Source organism: Stegodyphus dumicola, chromosome 1 (assembly GCF_044657685.1).
Source record: "Stegodyphus dumicola isolate Sdum_Otavi_A_Nest chromosome 1, ASM4465768v1".
Taxonomy (NCBI): domain Eukaryota; kingdom Metazoa; phylum Arthropoda; class Arachnida; order Araneae; family Eresidae; genus Stegodyphus; species Stegodyphus dumicola.
Genome location: NC_140768.1, coordinates 53,704,298 through 53,731,957, shown reverse-complemented (window position 1 = coordinate 53,731,957; position 27,660 = coordinate 53,704,298). Strand labels below are relative to the sequence as shown.

Genomic DNA, 27,660 nt, shown 5'->3' with positions numbered 1-27,660 from the left:
AAATAGTTGAAGAAATATAGCTTAAAGCCCACACCTACTTATTGCCCGAAGATAAAGTTTCAAAAGTCATAATAAGAGGCTTACACATCACCACAGATCCCTAAACCATCACTCAAGAACTACTTGACAAAGGATTCAAGGTTAACTTTATTACACTATTAAGAAACAGAAAAGAAAATAAACCAATGCCGCTTTTCTTAGTACATATACCAAAATCAGAAGAAAATAAGGAAGTATTCAAAATCAAACGCATAGGTTATATGAACGTATCAATAGAATCATTACGCAAGAAACCTGGCCCTCCACAATGCTATAGATGCCAGGGATTTTTTCACAGCTGCTCTTCACCAGATACTGGGTTTGCGTCCGTTGTGGAGGCAATCATAAACCTATAGAATGCACACATAGTCGCGACAAGCCAGCCATATGTTATCACTGCAAAGGTCCTCACCCAGCCAACTTCTCAAATTGTCCGGCCAGACCAAAAAACAAACAAGTTCATTTCCAACCCAGTCTTCCACCAGCAATCAATCCCTGGACTAACAGAAGACAGGACTTTCCTCCACTGACATCAAACAGTAACGAAAATCTCACTCAAACCTCCATTCAAAACAAAAATCCAACAGAAGAAACTACCAGCACCGCAGAATCCTCCCTGTCAGACCTCTTTGACTTCTCATCGCTAAAAACAATCTGGACAATAGTGATACAAGGACTCAAAAACATTAAAACCAAGAAATCACCTCTTGATAAAATAATCGCAGTAGTCGAAATCATTGAAAAAATAGGAAATCATCTTGAATTCTAATAAATTCAAGAATAGGTGCAACATAAAAATCCTCTCTTGGAACGCAAACGGTCTTTACAATAAAAAAGATGAATTATCCAACCTCATTATTGAAATTGAACCTGACGTAATACTCATACAAGAGACTCACCTTAAGCCAGCATTCAAAGTACTTTATGCTAATTATAACACCTACCGTACGGATCGTGAGGACAGGAAGAGGCGGTGGCATCATCACATTTGTTAAAAGGAGCATAAAACACTCTCAAATTCCTAATCCCAGCACCACTTTCGAAAGTAACACAATTGAAATTGTAATAGAACATAAAAAATTAAAAATTTCTAATATATACATCCCACCAAATAATAATCCCAGCGCACAAGAATTGATTCACCTCCTTATAATTCTAATACTTCTACCATTGTCGGAGGGGACTTCAACGCCAAACAGCCCTGCTGGAACCGAAGACCTGCTAACAAAAAAGGAAATTACATATTTAAACTCATTCAATCAAATAATTATAACATTCGTGCTCCAGACGAGCCCACCCATTACGGGTACAATAGCGCCACCACAATTGAACTTCTTTATCTCAAATAACATTACTAACAGATGCAATATCTCTGTAATTTCAGCCCTGTCTTCCGACCACCACCCCATTGTATTTGAAATCCGCATTAATAAATACCTCCCCTCACTTGACAGAAGTATAGGAGTTACAAATTGGATCTTAGTATTCGTGACAATGTGACGATCCGCGAGGACGGAAAATGGAGTCGGAGGAGAGTAGCAGCAAACGCGGTGTTTATAATGAGCAGTAAACCAGTCAATTTTGTTGTTAGCGACAATTTTCAAATTCGCGACAGGGCCGTACCGTAGGATCTTACCTTATTTTATAATTTATATTAAATAATGACAGCAATTCAGTAAATTCAACAGTAAATGATAAAATTAAATAACATTTTTTTTTTTTTTTTTTTTGCTCATTGGATGTCTCCGTAGAAAAAAAAATCACTTATTCCATAACAAGGATGTTAGAATAATCCGTAGAAGTCCTCTACAGACCTCGATTCTAACCTTCTTCTTCCATAATCTCCACCAAAGAGGTTAGAATTATGAACATAAATGTAAACATCTTTCACAACATCTATATTCACAGAGACCTTCGAATCGAACTTATTCAAGAGTATATTAAACGATTAGCTGTCAACTTCTTTTATTCAGTACAAACCCACGGTAATAGCCTTATTAGCACTCTCAGACACTCCCCGCGTCCCAGAGAAAAACATCGTTACCCTGATGACATCCTTCCCACATAAAGGCCCATTTACACTAGCGGAACTTTGAGCCTAAGAAATGCACGCGGAAGTTGCTAGCTTCACTAAATGGCGAAAATGTTACTCTTTTTTTTTCAAGTGAAACTAAATATGTACACATTTAAATAAACAGCCAAACTTATAACATTATTCAAGAGTTTAAGAGTTAAATATTCCCTCATAATACGAAAAAATTGCTGTTTAAAAGCTCTCAAACGAGTCTTCAAATTCGCCTGCGTTTCTTAGGCTCAAAGTTCCGCTAGTGTAAATGGGCCTTCACAACCTTAATTGACTCATTCACGCATAACTGACTCTGCGGTTTTACCACCCGCGGCTACATCTTATAAGGACACTGAACTTGACACCCCCCCTTTTTTCGCCGCCGCTAGTGCGGACCTCACTCTCTTTCATCCGCCTCCCACACTCCTTTCACCCTTCTCTTTCTCCCCCCACCCGATCTTTATCAGAAGTCGAGTAAAAAGATGTTTCTACATCTTTACACTCGAGAATAAAATACGATCTGTGTGTAAACATCTTTCTCCACAACTGGTCAAAATGCGCAAATAGTACAAAATTGTTTTTTGCGCAGCGAGTGGGCCGTCTAGCATTTTCACTGTGTATCGGCTAACCGTAAACACAGCCTTAGAGATGAAAAGCTGGCCTGTTTATCACCTAAATGTCTGAAACAATGTTGAAAGATGCATGTGCTACAACATGTAGTGAAAACTCGTACAACATTAACATAAACAGTGGTCAGAATGAATCTGATCCCAAAATACTTAAATGTGATATTTGCAATCTGACATTCAAGCGAAAGTATAACTTAACATTACATAAGATCAAACACGAAGGATCCGAAAATCTTGAATGTAATATGTGCGGTAATATTTTCCCAAAAAATCGATTTTTAAGGCATGTTATGGTACATACTGGTGAAAGACCGCATGTCTGTAATATTTGTGGCCGTGGCTTTAGATTAAATCGCGACCTTAAACAACACAGTTTTACACATACTGGTGAAAAACCCTACGCGTGTGATTTTTGTGGTCGAAGATTTCTGGATAAAAGTGCACGTAGAAAACATTATCAGACTCATACAGGTGAGAAACCGTACAGTTGTGAAATCTGTCAGCGAGCCTTTACACAAATATCACACTTGCGAGAACATCAAGTTACCCATACAAAAGAAAAGGCACATACATGTGTGATGTGTAATAAGAAGTTTACTACCAAAAGTAGCTTACAAAGGCATGTCTTAACTCATGCTAATACTTGTGATGTATGTGGGCAAACGTTTACGACAGAAAATAAGCGGGATCGTCATAGAGAAATGCATAATGTAAACCGACCATTTCCATGCCCTTTGTGTGATAAGAGGTATGTTAAAAAGGCTGATTTGAATAGTCATCGTCAAATGCACTTGAATACAAAGACTGCAGTTTGTAAAATATGTAAAGCAACTTTTAAAAGTACTAGGTATTTACGAGTTCATCACAACCACCGCCACAGAAGTATGGGAATTCCATTTCTTTGCACAGTTTGCAATAAAGGATTTTATCAAGAATGTGATTTAGAAAAACATTCCTTGATTCATAAAAGTAAAGATAGAATAAAATGTTCTAGTTGTGGGAGAACATATAGCAGTATTAGTTCTTTGCAGAAACATGTTTGCAACATAAATGGTAAAGTGTTCACATGTAAATTATGTGATAGAAAGTATCGACATAAACATTCTTTGAAAAAACATATGCGCAAAGGTCATTCTGAGTTTTGTTAAAATACCATAGTAGTGGTTATATACATGATAGTTATTGATATTTTCCTTTTCATTGAAATATGATAGTTATCTATCTATTGACATTATACAATTTGCAGAAATGATCAAATGCATCTTTCTACTAGCCTTTTGCTTCTGTAGCACATTTGAAAATTTAATAATCACAAGAAATGTCAATACGACAACTTGCATGCTAGTTATGTATTTAAATTTGCACGTTTTTAACTGGAATGTAAGGAAACATAAAATAGTGACCTAAGAAATTCAAAATTCAAATAGAGTGTTTTTTAAATAAGCACTGTGTGTTTTTAAAAAAAGAGTTGCTGCATTTTTTATCATTTTATTTTGTTAATATACCTACAGAATTTAAAGGACTATTATGATTTTAATTGTTGCAATTTTAAATATTTTATTTATATTTCAGTTTGTTTTATATGTATACTAATTAAAAATCACATCTTAAGCAATCAATCTTAATCAATATGTTTAAATCTTATTTGATTTGCAAGTTAATTATTTTCTACTTTGTTAATCTAAATATTTTTATATAATTTATTAAATAAATGTTATGTTTTTTGAAATATATATGAATTTAACACTTATGCAAGTTGTGGGGATAATTTGTAATTTTAGCCGGAGTGCACCGGAGCCCTAAATAAGAAGGCTCCGCACTTCTTTTATGTAACTGGACAATAATTTCAGTAGAAATTTTGATCTTAAAAACCTTATTTTTAGTAATAAAATTATATTAAAAATTGCTCATTAAATTCTAATTTATCTCTTTGCATTTTATTAAATGTTAATTTTAATTATTTAATTATTTTAATAATGAATTCTTTAATTTTTTTCAATTGTTAATGATTTTATTTGTCATCTTATTCATTTATTTATTCTTGTTCCTCTTTCCTGAAGGTCTTCTATAGGGTTACAGTACTTCTAAATTTTGAAATTAAGCCCTGAGCAGGAAAGATTATGAATCACAAGATTTCTTGCAAGTTTGATATTCATTAAGTAATTTAATTGGTTCTTTCTCATTATTGACATTCCCAATCATAAACCACACACACACACAAAGTATTGATAAGGCAATGCACCATATCACTGAAAAGTATTTATGTGGCAGCCCCAAATTTTCACATAGCATTCCACAGACGACTTTTTACTTATGTGAAAATTTTTGCCAGCGTGACTGCAGAGTATGATCCCTTCTATGGGAATTTCAGCATTTTAGCAGTTTTGGGTAAAATCTCAGACTTAAAAGCTTTCTGAATCCATGAAGCTGAATGTGACTTATTTAAAAGCATTATGTCACTGTTTTTTCCTTTTCATTTTAGGATTTTAATGTCGAGTTTCTGTACTTCTGGAATGTTTTATTATTAAACACAGATCATTATGTACATAGAAAGAACAACAGCACACAAGGAATTATGTCTGCTATGAGAAAAGAATAATGCAGCACTGGATGCATCATTGAAATAGAATACCCCATGATAGAGTGATGATTGAATGGGTGTCAAAGACAGTGTCACAGCAAGGGCGTGTCATTGATGTGTCCAATGCTAATTGCTCAAGCCAAAATTTTTCATGAAGAAATGAACTTAAAACTGAGTGCACATACTCGACAAATTGGTCAAACAGATTTAAAAATCACCATGGTATAAGTTAAACCAATTAAACTTGTCAGGTGAAAAATCTTCAGCTGATACTGAAGCTGTTGAACTATTTGCAGATGAATTCATTGAACTTACTAGTGAAAAGTTATCTCCAGAAAAAAATTTACAGCACTTATGAAACTAATCTTTTCTGGCAATATGTATGGCGAAATATCTTGGAAACTGCTCAGAAAAGGCTCCAACTGGTGTCAAAGATTTTAAAGTGAGACTAATAATTTTAGTATGCACAAATACTGATGGAATGCAAAAATGTAAACTTTTTGTAATCAGAAAAAATGCACAATCTTGAGCATTTAAAGGAGTAAAGATTTTCCCCATTATATATCGTTCAAATAAAAGAGCATGGATGACATAAGCATAAATGAATGATTGGTTTGAAAATTATTTCATACCCGAGGCTCAGCAACATTTGAATTCAGTTGGTTTACCTGATGACACAAAAATTGTCCTGATTGTAGACATCTGTATAGCTGATACTTCACTTTGTTTTTGTGAAAGGTAATGTATCCATATTATTCTTTCCTCCAAATTGTGTGTCCATCATTCAGCCTATAGATATCGGAATAGTGCACATGCTGAAATGCAAATATTAAGTAGCATTTTTAAAGTCCATGTTAAATTTCTTGAATAATGGGTAGATTATCCAATATTTTTTTTTTTTTTATATTTAAGCATTAAATCTGCTGTGTGAAGGATCTCAAAATTGTGGGAGAATGTGTCTCCAGATACTTTAAAAAATGCGTGGCATAATTTATGGCCAAGGACCATATTTCATGATGAGGATAATGAATACGACAGCCACAGATTTGAAGGTTTTCAGATATCGCAAACCAGAGGTGAAATTTTCTAATTAATGGATTTTGTAAAGAAATGTGGAGAAGCAGTAATAAATGGAGATGATATAATAGAAGTTTTTCATTGGGGTGACAATGCTCCAGAGATGTAGCTAGGGTTTTCAGCGGCTGGGGACAAGTGAAGATTTTATACCCTTTTCTGTGTGTCAAGAATGGAAAACATTTCATTCTAAAATTTTGTAACATCAATTTGGCATCCCATGATGCTTCACTCAGGGACAGTTGTCCTCCTTTGCCCCATCCTAGCAATTCTGCTACAATGCCCAATCATTAATTAGTTGATGGACAGCAAAATCTGTAGTATGTTTCTAGATGCAGAAAATACCAGTATTGATAGTGAAGAAAGTGACGGAAAGTGAAAGTGACTGGAAATGATAAAATTTCGATCAACAAGTTAGTCGGAATTCTCGACACAGCAATTACAGGACTTGAACAATGGAATTTTGTAACTGAACACGAAATTTTACCTGTATATAGAATTAAAGAGAAAGTATTAGCACAAAAAAATGAAGCAACTTAAACAATTTAAGCTTTTTTTTTTTAAAGTTTTTGATACCCTTTAGATCATAAATGCTTCATTATTTCATTAATCATGATTTCATATTTTTAATTTTGTATAATTAATTTCTACATGCCATCTTACTAGATTTTAAACAGATGATTTAATATTCAGAAAAATCCCAAATCCTGGATCGCCGAAGTCCTGACGAGCCTGGATATCGGACTTTGTACTGTATTATGTTAGTTTTTGGATAACAAATTTAAGGCATAAAAGCTTTTGAGTATTTACGAGTTCACCACACAGGTATTTTTGACGTTTTCCTCATGTGTAATGTGTATATGAGCCATATTCCCTTCGAAATTCCTTTCTTCCCTTTAGACGGATAGCCCACGATTGCTTTGCCATAATCAAATAAACCTAATTAACACGTTGAGCACCATCTCAGCCATCTGTGGCTGACACTAGACTTTCCGTTTAGGCCGCGTCAACCGCCGCTGGCTGACAGCGTGTAAATGATATATAACTATACAATTTACACTGTTTTATGGAATTACAGAAAAATTATTTAAAATTTACTTAATTTTGATTCATTACAGGACTAATGGATTTCATTGAAACACGGTAAGCATTCTCCTTACAGCTATTACAAATTGTGACAACTGTCTTAGTCTTTTTTCTGGCCATTACTCTTACCAGCTTCAGTTGCATTTTTATTATAATATAATTTACAATATTTCCGTACTTCAGAGGCTTTTTCCAGTTTTCTGTGGAGTTTATGCTGTCGTTTTTTAGATATTCTTGCATTTCTGTTCAATGGAATATCTTCTTTTTCCCAACTTGTAAGGGATACCGCTAATTCTTTCCGGACTTTTCTGGGCTCTGCTTTGTAATATCTTTGCATAGAATGTAACTATTTACAAAACAGACTTGGAACGTAACATGTTGAATGAATGCCTATAGGAATCACGTTCCAAACGTAAACTATCTTCTACTGCAATAAGAATCGCTGGCCCTACATTGCCAGTGGTAAGCAGCACGCATGGCCTGAATGGGATTGCCTAAGAAATACACTTGGTGCTCAACATGTTAAACCAGCATTTGGGGAGAACTTTCCAAGGAAGGTTTTGTTGCATTCACATTATACATGTAAAAAATAACCTGCCGGACAGCCCATTTGCCTGGGTTTAACAGTCTTGACCACTAGTGCAGCTGGCAAGTGCAGGTATTGTTAATCATAATAGAAAAAGAATAATAAAAGGCCAGAATTATTTTGTAAAAGTTACTGCTAATCATCATAGAAGAAGACTAATAGAAGGTCAGAATTATAATGTAAAAAACACCGTTAATTTTTCTTCAAATCCCTGCATTTTTAATAACATATTTTACAAATTTATATTTTTGGCTAACATTATGTCTTTTCTCAAAATATTTTGTGATACTTTTTGGATACAAGGTGCCAGTGTAACTATTCACCAAGGGCATTTTATTTCATCTCATAAATATTTGTGTAATTATGTTACTACAAACCAGTTATTATCAACTACAATGTTGTTCCAGCTTATGCTGGAAGAAGAAACATCTATCCATTAATTTTTCCTTTGATATTTTGTTTCTTGAACTGCTGACTCCAACCTCATGATGAAAGAATCAGTATTGCTTGCAGGTGTTTGCAGTTGCTGAATGATGAACAGTTGCAATTAAATTCTAAGGCAAAGGCTTCACCTATACTAAAAGATTTTGTTTGAAAAACCACATAATATAATGATATGTTACTATTACTGAAGCACCAAAATGGTACTGCAATGAAAAATCACATCATGAGAAAAGTTTACAGAGCAGACAATAATTAAGAGGTTTGCATATTCCTTTTCTGGTAGTTATTTTGTTTATTTACTTTTAGGATCCAGAAGTCAGATTGCTAAAATAGTGTCAACTACAGATAAAAATGAATTGGTGTATAACTATCAGTTGGAATAATTAAATGTGTTCTCTTCCTCAATGCCTAATTTTTCCCCTTCCTTAGTGCAGTTTAAAGTGGATTCATCTGCATAGTGACTATTTTTGTTCTTACTAAAACCCCCACAAACTACCTTCAAAGATCAAGCCTAACCTTTCCCTTCTAAATTCGAAATTTATACCAGCCCAATACAATAACTGACCAATCACAATGAAGCAAACACAAATTGACATTCGTCCTAAGATTTTGCTGTATTTTTTATTGCAATGTGAGTTTCTTTTAAAGAAATAATATTGTGATAGTTAGTTACAATTTATCCATGACTTTTCATTTGTTATATTTTTACTGTAAACATTTCTTTCAGATATTATATTTTTTTTCATAATTTTCTAGTCTTGATGTTTGGAAAATAAAATAAATAAAAAGAAGGGGGATAAACCTGAAACATGGTACGTATTTTAAATTTTATAAAATTGCCTTTCTTTTCATGAAGCTAGTATGTATATGTTTAAGACTATCATTCCTATCTCCTATCATATTTTAAGCCAGTATTAACATTTGGTGTCCTGTTAATGAAAAAATACAATTTTTATCATAAAAATTCCAAATTACACTCATGTCCATAAATTAAGGATAATGCAAAATCAGGCAAAGGAAGAGTTAGAAGCAAAACAAATTTGACTTATTTGTAAAGCTTTTTTATTAAACAAAAAGTAAAGAGCAAAAAAAGATGCTATATGTTTGATATTATTAAAAAAATTAGCGATGTTTTCTCCCTGGAGCAAATTACAAAAAAAAAAAAAAAAAAAACCCTATTTACAAAAAAACCAAGATTACATGGTTGGTATGATTGTTAATACATTGTATATCTCCCAGATGATGCAATACAGTCCGTACAACGCCTAGGCATGCTGAGTATCAAATTATCGATCTGATCTTGGGGGATATTACACCACTCAAAAAGCAATGCTCTCCGAAGTTCCAATAGACAAGTAGGAGGAGGTTGACAGGCTGCAACTCGTCGGCCAAGCATGTGCCACATGTGCTCTACTGGATTCAAGTCCGTTGAGAATGCTCGCCAGTCCATACAGGTGATATCCTCCGATTGAAGGCATTCGCTTATGATGTTTTCACGCTGAGGACGGGCGTTGTCAACCATAAACACATATTGTGCGCCCATGGCACCGCAAAACAAATGTGCATGCTGTTCCAGAATGACATTCGTGCACGTCTAAGCGTCTGTGCACAGTCTGCCTTGAAATTGTCGTACCAGTGGCTGAAGAGAGCTAACGAGACAGGTCTGAGGCTGTGCTCCGCCTGTTTCTTTTGGCAGTAACTTCCAAATACGGGTCCTCATTCGGCATTGTAACTCTGGGGCGACCTGTGCTGTAACGTCTACTCATATTACCATCATCTTGGAATCGTTGCCAAAGCCTGGAGATGACACTCTGGGCAATTCCAAGTTCGTCTGATATTTCCAGTTGGGTACGCCCACATTCCAGACGGCCGATAATTCTACTATGTAAAACATCATCCAAATGCGTCCTTTGTGTCATAACTATTCGGTTATTGCACTGAAATGTTTATAAAGCGCCTGAGAACAATTTTACTTCTTTGCCTGTATTCCTTATATATCATTCTCTTACACTCTCGTCATTGTGACGTACCATCGGTGTCATCTGGTTACTTCCTGAAATTTGCGTATTATTCTTGAAGATGTGTTTAGTGATTTTTAAGGTGATATATTTATTTTAGAGTTCGATTTCCGCGTGACTCCGAATTATCCTTAATTTATGGATATGAGTGTAATTTTATAACCTGTAGGTTTTTTATAAATGAATTCTTGAATATATAGATTTTTTGTAATTGAAAGTTATTCTCCCGAAGAAAGTAAAAGAAATACAGGAGTAGAACTTTTAAGGAAATTATTTTTCAATTACTAATTATCTCAACTTCCTTGCTCATTGGTAACTTGATGACTTTTTAACACTCAAGGGATTTGAAATAATAAGTGAATAATCATAATTTGGATATAAACTATACTTGATTTAGGTTTAGCAATTAAAAAAAATATATATTTATTTTTGTTGTTTTTACTATGTAGAACGTGTGGATTTGCAGAGTCTTTCTACCTGTAACTTGACAAAAGTGCATTTTTTAATACAAAGTTTATGTACATATTATCTAACATTTCAGCGTAGAATAAATTTTTTTATAAATCAAACTTTATCAAAGAATGGTGTGAACAGTTATCTGCTATTCCAAGTTTCTAAATACAATAAAAAGTATTAATTTATGATATGAATGAGTGTTTAAGAAAACAATGTTGACTTATTTCTGTGCATTTAACCTTTTAACTGTCAAGTTATTTTGATGATTTGGATGCATAAATTGTCAATTTTGTTTTATTTCAAAAATGAAATGTTTGCCTCGCAGTCAAAAAAATCAAAAAAATACCGCGCACTTTGAACTTTAATCTCTATCCTTTAAAACCTTCAGTAAAATTTTTCCATCTGTTGAACTGAAGCCGAAATAAACTTCTCACGATATATATTCGGGTATAACAATACGATGCACTAAAAAAAAAAAAAAAAAAATTAGCCCGAGTTGTCATATAATCGATCCTTTGACACTTTCATCTTTGTCGGTTCGTTTTCCATCCACTTATGAATGTTATTAGTCGACTCTATTTGCAGGAAATAAACTGGGTCACTTATGCAGTTTTAAGGATAACATGAGCTACATTTTTAAATTTTGTAAATACACATTAACTTTTCACAAAGTATTGCTTTTATTCACATTTACATCAAACGCACAAGTAATACATTGCATCTCTCAGTTCTTAACAAAAAAAAAAAAAAAAAAAGACCAACTCTACTCTCGGAATACAGCAAAACTAATTTGAAATTTTTTCTCATGAGCATGCCGTTCTTCTCGCATCAAGCACATTTCTTCTCTCGTTGCCAGATTTTCCCCTCTCTCCTTTCAGCTATAAGTCTGTTCTTCCGGCAGGTTTGGTCGGTAGCATAGAGTATGTGCATGACACGAGTAATACTCGGGCGTGACATTTTGGAATACCAGTGAATCTCGGGCATGACAGTTAGAAGGTTAATAAAGGCTTATCTCATGGTTAAATTATATTGTATTTACTGTTAATGTATATACTGTATTTATTGTTAATGTATGAATTTTATTTTATTGTTAATGTACGAAATACTGTATTTATTGTTAATGTATGAAAAATAACTGTGACCAAGATCATCTGAAAATATCAAGGATAGGCAACTTACCGTAATTTCCGGAAGAAAGGCCGCATCAGCGTAAACGCTGCACTCGAGAAAAATGGCGGGAAAAAAATTAAAATTACACAGAAACGCCGCATCAGCGTAAACGCCGCAATAGATTAAATTGCGCGTGACATCGTCGTGGGGGTATAGATGCAAAAGCTCAACCTAAGTCCTGATATATGACATACCAGTTAAGAAAAATGCATGAAATGAAACCATAACTAAAAAATAAATTAAAGGTAAGAACTGTAGCTTCTGTGCCGTTTAGAGACATTTTCAAAAAATTTCCGCTCCCTTCTTACTTAAAAACTATCCAATAAGTACTTGTACCCAAACTGATGGGATCTGTATGTGGCAGAATGCCAAGAAAAATCCATTCATGCTGAAGGGGAAATACATCAGAGTTCGTTATTGCGAGGCAGGTGGAATCGTGTCCGCCTTTGAAAAAAATTGCAGAAAAGGCAGGGGGGAGGAGAGGATGGGTCCTGGAAGATTCATCGAAGAGCAGAGAAGAGAGACTATTCAAACTGATGAGAATGTTGATTTGAAAGGGGGAAGAATGTTATTGTTCTGAGATCTCGTTTAGGGTGAATAAGGCATGTAGGTCCCTTCAAGGGAAAGAATGTAAACAAAATAACGTTCGCAAAAAGCAACTGAGTGGTCTTTTGTGTGGGAATAGCACCAATCTATGCACAATGACAAGGCCATCCAAACTACGTACAATGACCATCGTAGGAAATATTTTATTTTTAGTGCACCTAAACGCCGCATGGGTAGAAACGCTGCACCCGCTGAAAATTTAAGTTTTAAACACGTAAACGCCGCAGCGTTTCTTCCGGAAATTACGGTAAATAAATAAACATAACTATTATGTGTGCTCTGATGAGGATAAGAACTTTATACTTCGAAACTTTGTATTTGATTAAGCATATGACTGCTGTGTGCATAGTTTCTTTCTAGTTTTGATCACTGAACTCATACTATAATTAAAAATATTTTCACCTTATCTATGAATATACATCCAGCCTGAGACTACTGTGGTAGTAGGCACTATCTGCTGACCGTCACATTCGTAAGGGCAACCTCTTAAAACCTGATGTTGTGAAATAACCAATTTTGTTAGCATTTCAGGTAGGATGAAATACTTATATTCCATATAAATGAAATGAGCCTTTCAATTTGTCTTTTGTGAAAGTTATGAGTTTAGTTTTTCAAGAAATAGAATTTTTGTGGTATCCACAAGAGCCTTACAAAGAAAATGTATAAGCTGTTAGAAAATGTTACAGAATAATTAAAATTTATTGTAAATAAAATGTGACTTACTTTACTTCTCTTCCAACTTCATTCTTATAAAATTCACTACATGAAAACTGTTGTTTTTTTAGATTTTCTTTGAAGTTATGGCTTTATTCGGCACAGAGTATTTCATCTCAAACTAAGAAATAATTGTTTTGTATCCTAAAAGTCCTCTGATTAAAATACTTCTGCACATACTTTTTACCACTCTGGAAATCTTCAACTTGTATTAATGTAAACAAAGTTTGATCTTGAAATGTAAAAGTAATGAAAAATTTGTGTATGATGTGGTTTGCAAGCTTGCTTAGTGATCAACTATTCTAGCTATTTAGGTTTTCGATTAATCTCGTAATAAAGCTAGGATTTCCCTCTTTCTCAAATCTTAAGGGGGACTGAAGATTTCCTTGAGTTTTCCAAACCTTTGGAAATTTGTTTGAAATATAAATGTATATTCTAACTTCATCAAGACATTATGTTATTTACTTATACATTTAAGTATCTTAGAACTGTGTAAAAATTTATTGATATTACCGAATTTTTACTAGGAAAATAAGTTAGTTTATGCAGTAGCATTACTGCCATCTATGTACTAAATTTATACAAACAAACAATATATATACAGTGGTTCCCAAAAGTGTTCGTACACTTATGATTTTATTGAAATAGGGCTCTATCCATTAATTAAAAGTAAACATTCTGAATGAGATTTTAATAGTAAGAGTAAGATCTATAATCTATTCGAAACAAAATTACATGAAATATGTTTAAAATATAGCGAAACTTTATTTTTAAGAAATTAATAATCAAAAAATGACAAACATTTTATCTCACAAAAGTCTTCGTACACTTAAAAAAAATCTTGACATATAGTACAGGGTTATCCAAATTAAACTTCCCCAACTCAGAGGCCTGTGCAGAGTGTTGTATGGGTCATAATGTGATGAAATTTTAAAAACAGACACTTCAGATCATGCGCTCGAGATTTAGTACACAAAAAAAATTAGTACAAGAAGTTACCAATAGGTGGCGCTGTAACACTAGTAATGGGCATATTGCAGCAACGTGATTTGCAGAAATAAAGCTTCTGCGCAACGTATCCAAAAGACGAGCCCTACAAAAGTGGAAGACAGGCCTTGCACAGGCAGTTGTTTCCAGCTCGCTGATGCACAATGGCGACTTTGAAAGACAAAGCTCTGTTAGTCAAACTTTTCTGCCAGAATGACGAGAACTTCTGTGCTGCGATAACAATATTCCGTCGGCTGAAGATCATATGCCGAGTACCAATGACACCACGCGCTCTACGAGACATGATGAAGACGTTTGAAAGAACGAGACAGCTGGGAATTTTACCAGGTACGACAGGTTGTGGAATCTGCACGCTAAGAAGACGTTGCTTTGGCAGTCGTGGACCCCACTAGCTAATCGCCACATGGTGTTGTCAGTATGCCAACTGTTTCTCGTGCTGTTGATATGCCCTATACGACCGTCTGGCGTGTAATGCGTCGAATCCTCGGTTATTTTCCTTACAAAATACATAGTTGTCATCAGCTGTCCGATGGGGATCCTGTAGTTCGGGAAACATTTGCGTTGCAGTTCCTTGCCAGAATGGAAGTCGATACTGCTTGGCCGTGGAACATCCTTTGAACGGATGAGGCCCATTTTCACCTGAATGGTCAAGTGAATACGCACAACTGCCGCATTTGGGCAAGTGAAAACCCTCGCGCAATCCATCAAGTGCCTTTGAAACCTCCAAAGGTTATTGTATGGTGCGGTTTCACTGCAACATTCGTCATTGGGCCTTATTTTTTTGAAGAGGTGACTCCACCAGGGTTCAAAACCTGCTCTGTCACAGGAAAAAGGTACCAGGACATGTTGACAACGTTTGTGATCCCTGAACTGCAACAACGTGGCGGCCTCCAGGACACGATATTTATGCAGGATGGTGCACCTCCCCATATTCTTCGTGGCTTCTGGTGTTACAACAACATAAGATTACAACAACGATATTCAACAGGTGTTAGGGCAAATTTTACCGATGCACGTGTGATCAGCCGCTGTTTCCCTACAGCTTGGCCTTCCTGCTCGCCTGATCTCACGCCATGCGACTTTCAGTTATGGGGAATCTTAAAGGATCGGGTCTACCGAGAACACCCAGCAACCTTGGCACATCCTGAAAGACGCAATTATTCAACATGTTCGTGGAATTAATGTGGACTTACTGCGTTCCACTGTGGAACACACTGCTTTGCGAATGGAAAGAATTGTGGAGAACCACGGCACACATATAGAACATCTGTAGAATGTCTTGTTGATCTGCAGCGCCACCTATCAGCAACTTCCAGGCCTCTGAGTTGGGGAAGTTTAATTTGGATAACCCTGTAAATATTTACATTTTTCCATCCACAACGGCTTTTAAGCGTAAGGGAATAAATTTTGCTAGGTTTTTTTTTAAATTTCTGTATAAATGTTCATCCATTCTTCCATCATGAATGTTTTGAGTTTGCTTTTCATTTGGATGTCGTGTTTTCGTACTAAAAGCTCCAATTCTTTCCAAATGTGTTTGATAGGGTTTAAATTTGGCAAATGAGGTGTTTTCAAAACCTGTGGACAATTATAGAGACACCACAGGTGCAAATTTTGGGCTGATAATTTTAAATTGTCTCTTAAAATATTTAAATAAAGAGAATGATTCATTATGCCATCAATAAATACCAAATTACCTTGTCCTGATGCTGCCGTGCACCCCCACACAAGAACACATCCACCGCCATGCTTAAGTGTTCCAACTAAGTTCTTAGAATAAAGTTCCTCATTTTTTCTTCCCCATACAGTTATTTGACTATCGGAACCAAAAATGTTAAATTTGCTTTCGTCAGCAAATAGGACATTATTCCAATACGTTTCAGGTGTATTTATCATTGATTTTGCGAATGAAAGCCTAAGCTTTCTGTTTTTCTCACTAAGAAAACATTTTTTACAGGCAGAATGCACATGTAACCCAGCTTCTCTGAGAACTCGTCGAACAGTTTCAGGTAAAACTGAAGTAGAAAACTTTGCAATAAATTCTGCAGAAACTTTTACAGTACTCAAACGTGGGTTTTTCACAAATTTTCGAATAATAAATCTCTCATCATGTTTAGTAAACTTTCTCTTACCTTGTTTTCAATTTGATTTTTTTTTGGAATATTCCTAACTTGTGAAACTGAAATTCTGTTTTGCTTTCAGTAGCTGAGTTTCTAGTTGTAGTTGACGTTCAGAACCGCTTTTTCTCTGCCTGTGTGTTTCAGAAAATGATTTATCGGTATTTTGTTGGAACTGGGGTATGACACACCCTATTCACTTAGTTCAAAACAAGTTTTCTAATACTTTTGCAATATATTTAATTCTAAATAATTCAAAACCAGCCATAGATTTACATAATTTTATAGAAAACTGTTTATATTTTATGTGAGGCATGTACAGAGTTTCTTTCTTCAGAAAGGTAAAATAGTCTGCTGCTAAAGCAAATTTTTGTCCCTAGGAATCAAAAAAGAACATTGTGTTTGCCTTCCTCAGAATGCTTGGCAGTTTTGTATAAAACTAAATCTGCAGTTAAATTTTTTAAAAATTTAAATTTTGACTGGCAATCTTTCTTTCTGCATGAAACATACAGTCAACTACTGATTAATCAGGCAGTATCTCCTCCCCCCACTTCAAAATACTTTGGGTTTTTTCTTAATTTATGAAAGTTCTTAAATTCCAAATTGGCACTTTTTGTGTCTGTGTAAGACATAGTCAACTCCCAATTAATCAGGAATTTTTTTTTTAAGTTAAGTTTGTTTATTACTGAATGGAAAAATTACTTACAAATCTCTTGATGATGATGTTAAAGTTCTGTTGCAAATATTATCTAAAGCCAATTATAACTTAGATCCATCATTTCGTGTGATATTTATCTTTGTATTTAATATGTATTTTTTCTTTTTTTAAAAAATAGCATTTTAATTTACATAACCAAATAAACTTTGAAAATCAGGTAAATTATTAATGTTTTTTTAACTGATTATAATGTGGGTTATTCCTCTTTCCCATTTTTTTTAACTCCCTAGGATTAACCATGACGTTAAGCTAAGCATTGGCCTCATTAAATTAGAAATTAATTGTATATACTTTGATAATTCGCTGAGTTAGCATCATAATTATTGCATATTATAATTTAATTGTTTTGATCTTCACTGTATGTAATGAATTAGTTAATATGATTTTTTAATTTTACTGAACCATTAATTTCTGTTGCTGCTGTATTTTATCTGTTCTTTTTTTTAACTTATTAGGTGTGTGGGCAAAAGGTAAAACCCAAAGGTTCTATTCAGACAGTGTTTTTTAATATTATTATTATTATTATTTATGCAGCCATTGGTGTTTTGAGACATTTTGTTTTTGTACTGCAACTTAAAAATATTTTCGATAAATAACAACTTTACAGTGTTAAGCAGCATTTCTTTCATTTTTGTGAAAGCAATAATGTAATGGTATTATGCACTGTACTATGCATTTACAAAACATTACACATACAAAATATACATCTGTACTATGTATATATATACGAGGGTAAGTTGAAAAATAAGTTTCCCCTGTTGACTGTGGTCAGAGTTGTGTATGAAAGTCAAAAAATAGAATGAGACATTAAAGATATGACATACCTTTATTTTTCCACGTAGGTACCAAGTACATTGAGACATTTGTCATATCGCTTGATAAGCTTCAAAAAGCCCTCCAGGAAAAAATCAGGGCTTTGCATATGGAAGAAGCGTTGAACGACTTGTTTCACTTCAGTATTGCTTCCAAAGCGCCTTTCCATTAGATTTTTCTTCAAAGCCGGAAACAGATGGAAGTCGCTTGGTGCGAGATCAGGACTGTATGGCAGATGGTGTAGGTGCTCCCAACCAAGAGTTCAATATGGTTTTGCGTTGCTGTCGCCGAATGTGGTCTGGCATTGTCATCCAACAGCAGAACGGCAGATGTGAGAAGGCCAGGCCACTTTTTCCGAATCGCCTCTTTCAATTTCGACAGGGTGTCACAGTAGCGTGTAGCATTGATGGTTCCAACCTCCAAAAAGTCCAGCAACAAAACTCCTTGGGTGTCCCAGAAAACTGTGAGGAGCACTTTACCTGCAGAGGGAGTTGTCTTGAACTTCTTTCGGACAGGTGATGACGGATGTTCCCACTCCATAGATGCGGCCTTCGATTCTGGCGTGAAATGGTGGACCCACTTTCATCCCCCGTCACAATCCGAAACAGAAAGTCATTGCCATCTTCATGGTAACGCACGAGATGTTCCAGGCTGACCCCCATGCGTTGTTCCGCAGTGTTGTGTGTCGAGGTCAATTGTCGGGGCACCCATCGTGCTGACACTTTTCTGTATCGAAGAATGTCGTGGATGATGTTTTGAGCTCGCTCATGTGAGATTCCAAGTTTTTCCGCTACTTCATCGATGGTGATACGCCGATTTGCTCTAATCATGTCATCCACCTTCCTGACATTTGCATCTGTAGTGGCCGTGCGCGTTCGTCCAGCTTTCGGTATGTCCTCCACTTGCTGACGTCCATCACTGAATGTGCGACACCATCTCCGCACCATTTGCTTCAACATCACACCTGGCCCATAGACTTCCACGAGGCGGTTATGAATTTCTGTTCCTGATACTCCACGTGCCTATTCATAGCGGATAACCGCTCTCACTTCCTCCTTTGACCACGAATTCAAAACGCACCTTCTCTCCATACCTACCGGGGCTCAAACGAGAGGCTGGTCTCCGCTTTGCGCAGGCACTGCAACAGCACCATCTGCTTGATTTGCAGCGACCTCTACCCAATGGTGTATCGGTGACTTGCGCGTTTTCCTGCTGTGTCGCCTTTCGCCCATAGCCGTTCAACGCTTCTTCCATATGCAAAGCCCTGATTTTTTTCCTGGAGGGCTTTTTAAAGCTTATCAAGCGATATGACAAATGTATCAATGCACTTGGTACCTATGTGGAAAAATAAAGATATTTCATATCTTTAATGTCTCATTCTATTTTTTGACTTTCATACACAACTCTGACCACAGTCGACAGGGGAAACTTATTTTTCAACTTACCTACGTATATATATATATATATATATATATATATATATATATATATATATATATACATACATACATACATACATACCTGGCACATCACAGTATCCTAGAATGCATTTGAGACAGTGCATTAATCTCTTGCACTGGTAATGCTGGTAGTTCGACTGGCTTTGGGTTCAAATTGCCCAAAGCAGGTCAAACTAGATGAACAGGCTGGCTGCATGGTTGGTTTTCATGCGTAACTTGAATACAAGCCAAGTTCCCTCAAAAGGTTTTCCACGAAGGCAGCCCTTAATTCTTTGCAGTATTCTTATAATCTTAACTTAATTATTTATTGCATAAGAGGTTGACAGAACTTTGTTAGAAAATGGAACAAATGGACCGAAGGATAATTTTGAAATTGTATATTAAAACTGCAATTTTAAAATAAGATGTTAAAACTTTTTTTTGCTTCTGCATTTCCAAGATCATCAAATAGTGAGCCATTTGCATATGTATGATGTCACTTAATATATATCCTGATAGGGCTATGTCAGTTTGTGTCAGTGGTATACAGCACTTAGGATTTTTAGAATCTTCGATGCAGTTGTATTCTTATAAATTTCATGCCTAAGCCATTTAATTTTAATAACCTAAACCTGTAATAGATATCTGCATTTATGATTTTGTACGCTAGAACTCAACAAGTTGAACAAAGATCCCTTCTTTTTTGTGGTGTAGAACAAACCTATTCATCTATGATATGCAAAAAAAAAAAAAAAAAATTCTCAATTAACTGTAATACTTTTCGAATAACCATTCTTTTGCTGTTCAAACATCAGCAGTTTTATGTTTTTTAGCCCAAAGGGGCATTAGGTCAGAAGGGCTATTAGTCTAAAAATGGCATTTTGTGTGGAATCACTGTAAACAGCTGTATCACTTTTTTTTTGGCCACCAAACATTATCACCCTGTATTATATTTAAAGAAATTAAATAATGAAGAATATGCACGAACATATGTATGTTTCTTGCATTGCGAAAAAAAGATACCTAGAGCCATCAAATTTTGAATAACGTAGTCTTCTACCTGAATATGGACACCTGGAAGCCCATGTTTTCAATTTGTTTCACTATCTGTTTCATAAGTTTTAAACTTAATGAATTTTTTATTAAGAAACTCAATGATTTCAAAGTGAGCAGTGGCAATACAATGTACAGAATAAAATACTTTTACCTCCAGTAAACGAGACTCTCTATCGGAAATTCTAAAGATATGCTATTTTTAAATATTTTTAGCCCAAGTGCTCTTAAAATGTGTATGTATGTGCAAATGAAAAAAATGCCTCTTTGGGCATAATATAAAATCTGAACGTTTTCAGATTTTTTTAACTTTATTTTTTAATTTCTCTAAAGTTTTGTGATTTAACATTATTTTTTAATTTCTCTGTTACATATAATTTCATTCTATTACATACAAATAAAATTTATGGAATTTTGTTTTCCATTTTACTTCTGCAGAATCTATTAATTGTGAATTTCCTTTTTGCTATACTATTATTATAGCCATTATATATACTCATATATTTTTAGCCCAAATTTCAGTCTTGTCCTTCATATCATATAAGATCAATACATTTTCATAATAAAAGTATATTATGAAAAAAATTTTTAGGTTCTAATTTTAGAATTTCATTTTAATGATTCTACTTAAAATAGGAAAATTGATTATTATTATTATTATTATTATTATTATTATTTTAATTTTCGTGCAATTATTTCTTTGAATTAAGGGAAAAAAGTATTTTATGTACAATGCAACCGAAAACAATTTTGCTAAGCTATGTTTCTGAAGAGCTTTGATTTTCTCATGTAGTAGAGCCTGAGAAGAACAGCTTTCATTTTCCAGAAAAGTGTCATTGTTAAGGACAGTAGCGAAAATTTTCTTGTTTTTTATAGCAAAAATTTGATCAGCTACTTTCACCATTTTTATCCAAAGTAATGCAAGAGAGAGAGATAATATAGTCTGGACAGGAATATCGCTTGATTAAGTAGTTCAAATAAGAGCAAGTCGCCGATAATTGTGTTTCTGTGTTCAAAGCTTCATAATGCGGAGGAGTTCGCTGGGCTTCTGATCACCAAGGCATTCACCTTCTAGCAGCCTATTAAATTCTCAAATCTTTGATTTGAAACATCTTTCAGTAATTTTTTATTTCAAATCCTCATATGGGTTGACTTCGTCAGGCTGAATGATGACATCATGAACAACTATGGCAATATTAAGTGGCAAGTGACCCACAACATAGTTGAATTTGGTCTTTTGTTCTGATACTGGTTTAGGAGTTACTAATTCAAACTTCATTTCCAACTTGTGAAACCAAAGAGATAGATCAACTTGAATAAAAGGTGGAATCACTTCAGAAGTTTCGAAATCAGCCATTGTCCAGGTGGAACACATGTCAGCAGGAAGAATCAAAACCGAAAGTATCCCTTTCTGTAAAATAGTTAAAGTCTGAAAGTCACTATTAAATTATTGTGTTAGTAGACCTTGATCTTCATAGATTATAAATATTTTTTGATTTGATAAGATCTGGACAAATTTATGTACCTGATACAAATTTACTGTTGCAAAACTTAGCATTTGGTATTTGGGTATCTGGTGCATTGGAGATTTGCCACATAAGAAATAATTAATGCATTGTTAATTGATTTATGATAATGCTGAGATACAGTTGAAAAAGTTTTTAGATTTTGAATCGGTATTAGACATGGTCTCAGTCTTATGATAGAGCATTGGAGATATTCAATAAAACTGTTAGTTTCAAAGATGGTTGTTATGTTGTTAGTTTGTAACATTTCATTCATGCGAGCAACAGATGTACCACATCATGCATCAACCAATCAGCAAGAGGCGCACATCAAGTGTATGTTTTTATGTCACAACTTTTCTCTCTCCTCAGAGTCTTTCTAGTGATTCTGCTGGAAGTGAAAAGTTGCTACAGAGCTTCAGGCATGAATTTAGTTTCTGTATATGGAATAAATGATTTTTTATACTTACTACCATTCCATACTGCTTCATTAAAAATACAGGAGTCAGATCAACAACACACTCCTTCAGTATGCTGCAAGTGCAAGGTCCTCAGTGATCAACAGGCTGGTAGTAATAGCTCGCTCTGTACTACTTGGAAACTAATTCATCAGACACACATCATGTTGTCGCATGGGTGCACAGGCAGCTTTGAAGTGTAAGACAAAAGGTCACATGGTGGCAACCAATGTCTTGGAAGTGAAATATTGGGGCATGGTTCATTTCTCACGAGCCCTCGACCAAATATAGGGTGTTGCAATGCGGAGATAGCAAGGATAAGCAGGCTGTCATTCACTGTTCCTCGATGATTACCAGCAATGTGTGTGTGGTATGTACTTGTGCACCTTCTTCTCTTAAAAAAAGGAAACAACCCGTTGCATATTACACTTATGGATAAGTTATCCTCTGACCATAACCCAGTTATGGTCATCCTTGGTATCAGCCGCTATATGATTAGACAGAAGAAGCTTTATTACTGACTGGCTGAAATGTGCCTGCTATAAACAACAATCACTGTACCATACCAATAATGCACTTGGAGGATGACACTGAAAGTTAAAAGATGTTTCTGAAAGCATCATCTCTGCCTAAGACACCTGTAGCAAAAAAGCTCACGAAAAAAAAAAAAAAAAAAAACCTTACCTAAACTTAAAGATTTTAGTAAAAAACTGAATGCCACTGAAATGTACACCGAATACAAGAAATCCAGAAGACAAAGCTAATATGAATTGACTATATAATGTGATTAGGCTTCTAACGAACAGACAGACACAACTAGACTAGTCTAACAAATCTACTCCCTGTCTACTGATGACAAATTTCCGTGGAGAAGTGTCTCTTGATACAAGAAATGCTACAACATCATTCTGCCCTTAAAGGCCCCAAAGGATCCACTATATTGAAAGTGAAAAAACAGAACTTTTAACACATTATCTGGAATATCAGTTTTGCAAAACAACATTCCTGCCATTACCCCAGACAAGCAATGAGTAAGCTTACCTTACAATACTGCCAATCCCAAACACAAACAATATTATTCCTGATTTACCATTAAGGCCTGTTCGCACTAGCAAAACTTTGCTTCTAAGATACGTAAGCTAACTCAACTGCTTTGCCTAACCTGATCCGAGCAACCAGTACCAGTTTTTAAAGGGATTTGACTTGGCCAATCACAAACTTGGAAACTACCATGGGATTTTGTTGATCGTACAAGCGAAAACATGGCAAAGGATTTGACTATGTCTGACTGCAAATTAATTGCAGAAGTGTTATGTGATAACAGAAGAAAAGAATATTGAATAAAAAGAGGAGAAGATGTTCCTTGGTTACTGGTTGCCAAAGGACTAAATCGAAATGGTAAGTATCACATTTATCTTTTTTTCCCCCCTTTCAGACTGCTAGTCTGGGAATAATTGCAAAATACTCTATTTAACTGCTTTAAACTACATCTAAATGTACAGTGTTTTATGAAAATCATGTGCAGTAACCTTCTTTTAATTATGTAACACTAGCAGTAGTACTCGATGGCAGTTAAGTTGAGTGTAATGTATTATTTATGACATCATTTGAAAATTCGTGTGATTGCATATTACACATCTTAAGGAATATGATGCATCACTGTAATGCATAAAAAATGCCAAAGAAACAAGTAATATTCAATACATATACCACAACTTACTACGTAATCATAGAATCATAACTGGGAAAAATGAGGGCAAAAATAAACGTTTTAAGCATTTTTAATTACTAGCTCTATTTTTTTTTTTTTTTTTTTTAAGTGCACGTCGACCTTTTCCAGGTCCCAGAAAAAAATTGTAGAAAGTTTGGTGACGATAGCTATCGTAGTGACTGAGTTATTAGTGAACACACACACAGACTTTCTTTTTTATATATATATATATAGATTTTGAAAATTTTCCAACATTTAGTGATTCAGGTAATTACATATTTTTAGCTATTGTCTTTATATTAGTTGCTTTCCTTTTTGCAAAATGCTACTTGTGAGGTGGCCATTTTGAATAGAAAGTATCCAGTTACCTGTGAAGATCAACAGTTATAAATATGTTAAAAGTTCTTTCATTTTCAAAAGTACATTTTCTTCATTTCTCATGCAAATGTATATAAATCCATATTTTATTTTTGTATAAATAATTTTTGATAAAATTTCATATGATATTAGTATAACTGTTTGTATAAAGCATTAATAATTAAACAGTAATTTTTAATTACAGTAGTTGAAATAAAACTTCAGCTATATTTTTCCTTTTACTTCACAGATGAAGAGCTTACATATTAGTGGCAAAATCTACGTAAGTGATATAGGGTTAGTGCCGAATGCACTAACCCTATATATAGGGTTAGTGCCAAAAAAAAAAAAAAAAAAAGGTTAGTGCCGAATCTGCAGAGCAGCAGTGGCATTTAATGCCACAAATGCCATTTTTAGATACATGTATCTACCATCGAAGGTAAATATTCAAAACCAATTTTTTTTAGTTTTGTATGTTAAATATAAAATAATTTTCTTTGTGTTAAATAAATATCGTATGGATAAGATATATCCTATTTGTTACTAACCTGAAATATGATAAAGCATAATTGGATTATCAAGAGTTACCCAGGTTGATTATCAATCAAAAATTGACAATTACTCTAGTGGTATAAATTTATTAAGTATTTTAGATAGTCACATACATGAATAAAAACTCAAGCAAATAATATACTTTAGAAATCTCTCTCCTTAGGCACATAGTCATTGTGTGATTTGCCATAATTTAAATAATCAAATCCTATCCAAATATTTACACTGTATAAAACAAAAACTACCCAACACAATTTTTTTAACATTTATTGCCTCATTGTGAATGGTTTAACACCTTGTAAATCTATTATAATAAAACTGTATTACACATTATATTTGTATTCTGTTCTGTTTAGGCCAACTGAAGTTCCTGGGCTTTTGGTCAAAAAGTTTTATACAGACTTTGTTATGTACTTTTTTTATTCTTCCCATGTAATAAAAGGTCAATATCTTCTCAGTGTAAACTTATTAACAATGTAAAACAATATATACAAAGCACCTGCACTTTCCTCTGAAATCTTAGTTCTTAAATATTTTGAAGAGTCATCTGTATATATATCCTTTTGTAGCCAATTTCTTTTAATTTGCTATGGCATTTATATTTTCTTTCTATAGTTTTCTGCATGAACTACTGCATTTCATTTTGAAGCATTTAAGCAGATCTTCACAAGAGGAAGATGGCAATAGGCAGTGTTAGGTCTATACACATATAGCTGAAAACTGTATATTAGTGAACACTCTTGGCTGTTCAAAAGTTAGTGTTTGAGATTATGCATTCTTGCTATAATTTTATAATGTTACTTAACATTTAACACTTAAAAGCTTGGGATTTATTACTATAACATATACCATCAGTTCAAGGTGGTGTGGTTAAATTATTACTGTAATTCAAAAGAATAGTAATAAATACTTAAAGTTCCTTGTATATATGTTTCTGTAAAAATAAATATGACTGGCCTCATTTAATGGCTCAATATTTTTGTTTATTACATAAGGGCATTGTATTATCCATATTCAAAATTAGGGCATAGTATTTCATAATTGCCTTGAGTTAACTCCCCTTGGTCAATACTAAGGGACAGATGATGTCAACCTTCTGACTTTAATTTTCGGTGGATGCTAGCCATTCAACACTGTACTTGAATATATTTTAATTGTGCGAGTGTAACATTTAAACTCCCTTCAGATTGACTGGGGGGGGGTGTTGGCACCTCCTCAGATCGACTTTTGGAGGTTGGGAATAAATAAATTGTGCATGCCAGGTCTGGGATTCCCATCCTCTGCTGTTCTGTTCTGTCTCAGAGTTACTGTCAAAAATACTAGTGTCATTACAATTATTATTAGAACTGCAATCTGCAATAGTACTATTTACAGCCCTGTTAACTTAAAATCCCACTCATCTTCACTACTAGAAATTTAATTTTCCATGGTAGTATTTAACTGCATAATAGATGCACAAAGAATAAATATTTATATACTCATTAGCAACAGAGCAAAGCTACACAAAAATATTACACATATAATATACTTTGTAAATTTAACATAAATTTCACTTAATTCTTATTTGGTAATTTTTTGGTGAATGTAACTTATGTAACCAGCAGTATTTTCTTAGAAATTATTTTTGCTAATGATAATCAACATGAAAAATCATGTAAGAATAAAATCCATTAGGATGTTACAGTTTACTTTTTTTTAAAGAACTTTTCAGATAATCACATTGAAGAAAGAAGATCCTTGGCTTGTATTATTTTTCATGCTTAATTAAGATCTAGTTAAATTATCTGCAGTTCATAAGCCCAATTTAGTAAATATATTTAAAAATATACTGTTTAGTGAGATAGAAAATATGATTTCAAATTTTGTTCTTAATACTAAATTAAATAATTATTGCCTATTCAACAATATAATTGCTATGTTTCACAAAATACTCATTATGTATTTGATGTTCTCTTCCTTCCCAAACAGGACACAGGTAAACTTTCAAAGAAATAATAATGAATTTAGAGAGCTCAGTTTTACAGTGGAATCTGTTGTCAAGTCTCCAAATAATACTGAAAATCTGGCAGAGCCTGAAGATGTGCAACCATGTTATTCGTATTATGCCCTTATGTGAGCCACTTTTAGAATCTACATGATCTACCTTTGAATAATTTCAAAATGGCCACATCACAAGTAGCATTTTGCAAAAAGGAAAGCAAACTAATATAAAGACAATAGCTAAAAATATGTAATTACCTGAATTACTAAATTTTGGAAAAATTTCAAAATCTATATATATAAAGAAGAAAGTCTGTGTGTTTGTTTGCTAATAACTCAGTCACTACGATAGCTATCGTCACCAATATATATATACTAGCAATACACCAATATATATATATATATATACTTCTATATACTAGCAATGAAAATACCCTAGAAAGAGGACAAAGAAAGACTTTGCTTTCTGTTATTGAAGAAACAA

General features: G+C 34.2%; 1 protein-coding gene across 7 annotated transcripts; it reads left to right on the top strand.

Moving 5' to 3' along the window:
• The first annotated feature begins 2,603 nt into the window (after window positions 1–2,603).
• On the top strand, window positions 2,604–27,527 carry LOC118194716 (uncharacterized). 7 transcript variants are annotated; one of them, XR_015040584.1, is made up of 4 exons: window positions 2,604–3,204; window positions 9,261–9,316; window positions 25,812–25,950; window positions 27,165–27,527. XR_015040584.1 is itself a non-coding variant. In XM_085814584.1 (3 exons), the coding sequence occupies exons 1-2, from the start codon at window positions 2,781–2,783 to the stop codon at window positions 9,278–9,280; spliced, it is 444 nt and encodes a 147-aa protein (XP_085670710.1). In that variant the 5' UTR covers window positions 2,604–2,780; the 3' UTR covers window positions 9,281–9,316; window positions 27,165–27,527. The 7 variants fall into 7 exon arrangements, 4 of the variants coding, with proteins under 4 accessions (XP_085670710.1, XP_035221795.1, XP_035221794.1 ...); XR_015040582.1 differs by having other exon boundaries at window positions 2,620–3,481; XM_085814584.1 differs by lacking the exon at window positions 25,812–25,950.
• Window positions 27,528–27,660: the final 133 nt, after the last annotated feature.

Bases quoted from the DNA above. Each gene is read 5' to 3' on its own strand.
- LOC118194716 (XM_035365902.2), top strand. From the start codon at position 2,781: ATGTCTGAAACAATGTTGAAAGATGCATGTGCTACAACATGTAGTGAA. The intron at 3,482-9,260 runs GTATGTTAAAAA...ATAATTTTCTAG, and splicing joins TGCCCTTTGTGTGATAAGAG to TCTTGATGTTTGGAAAATAA.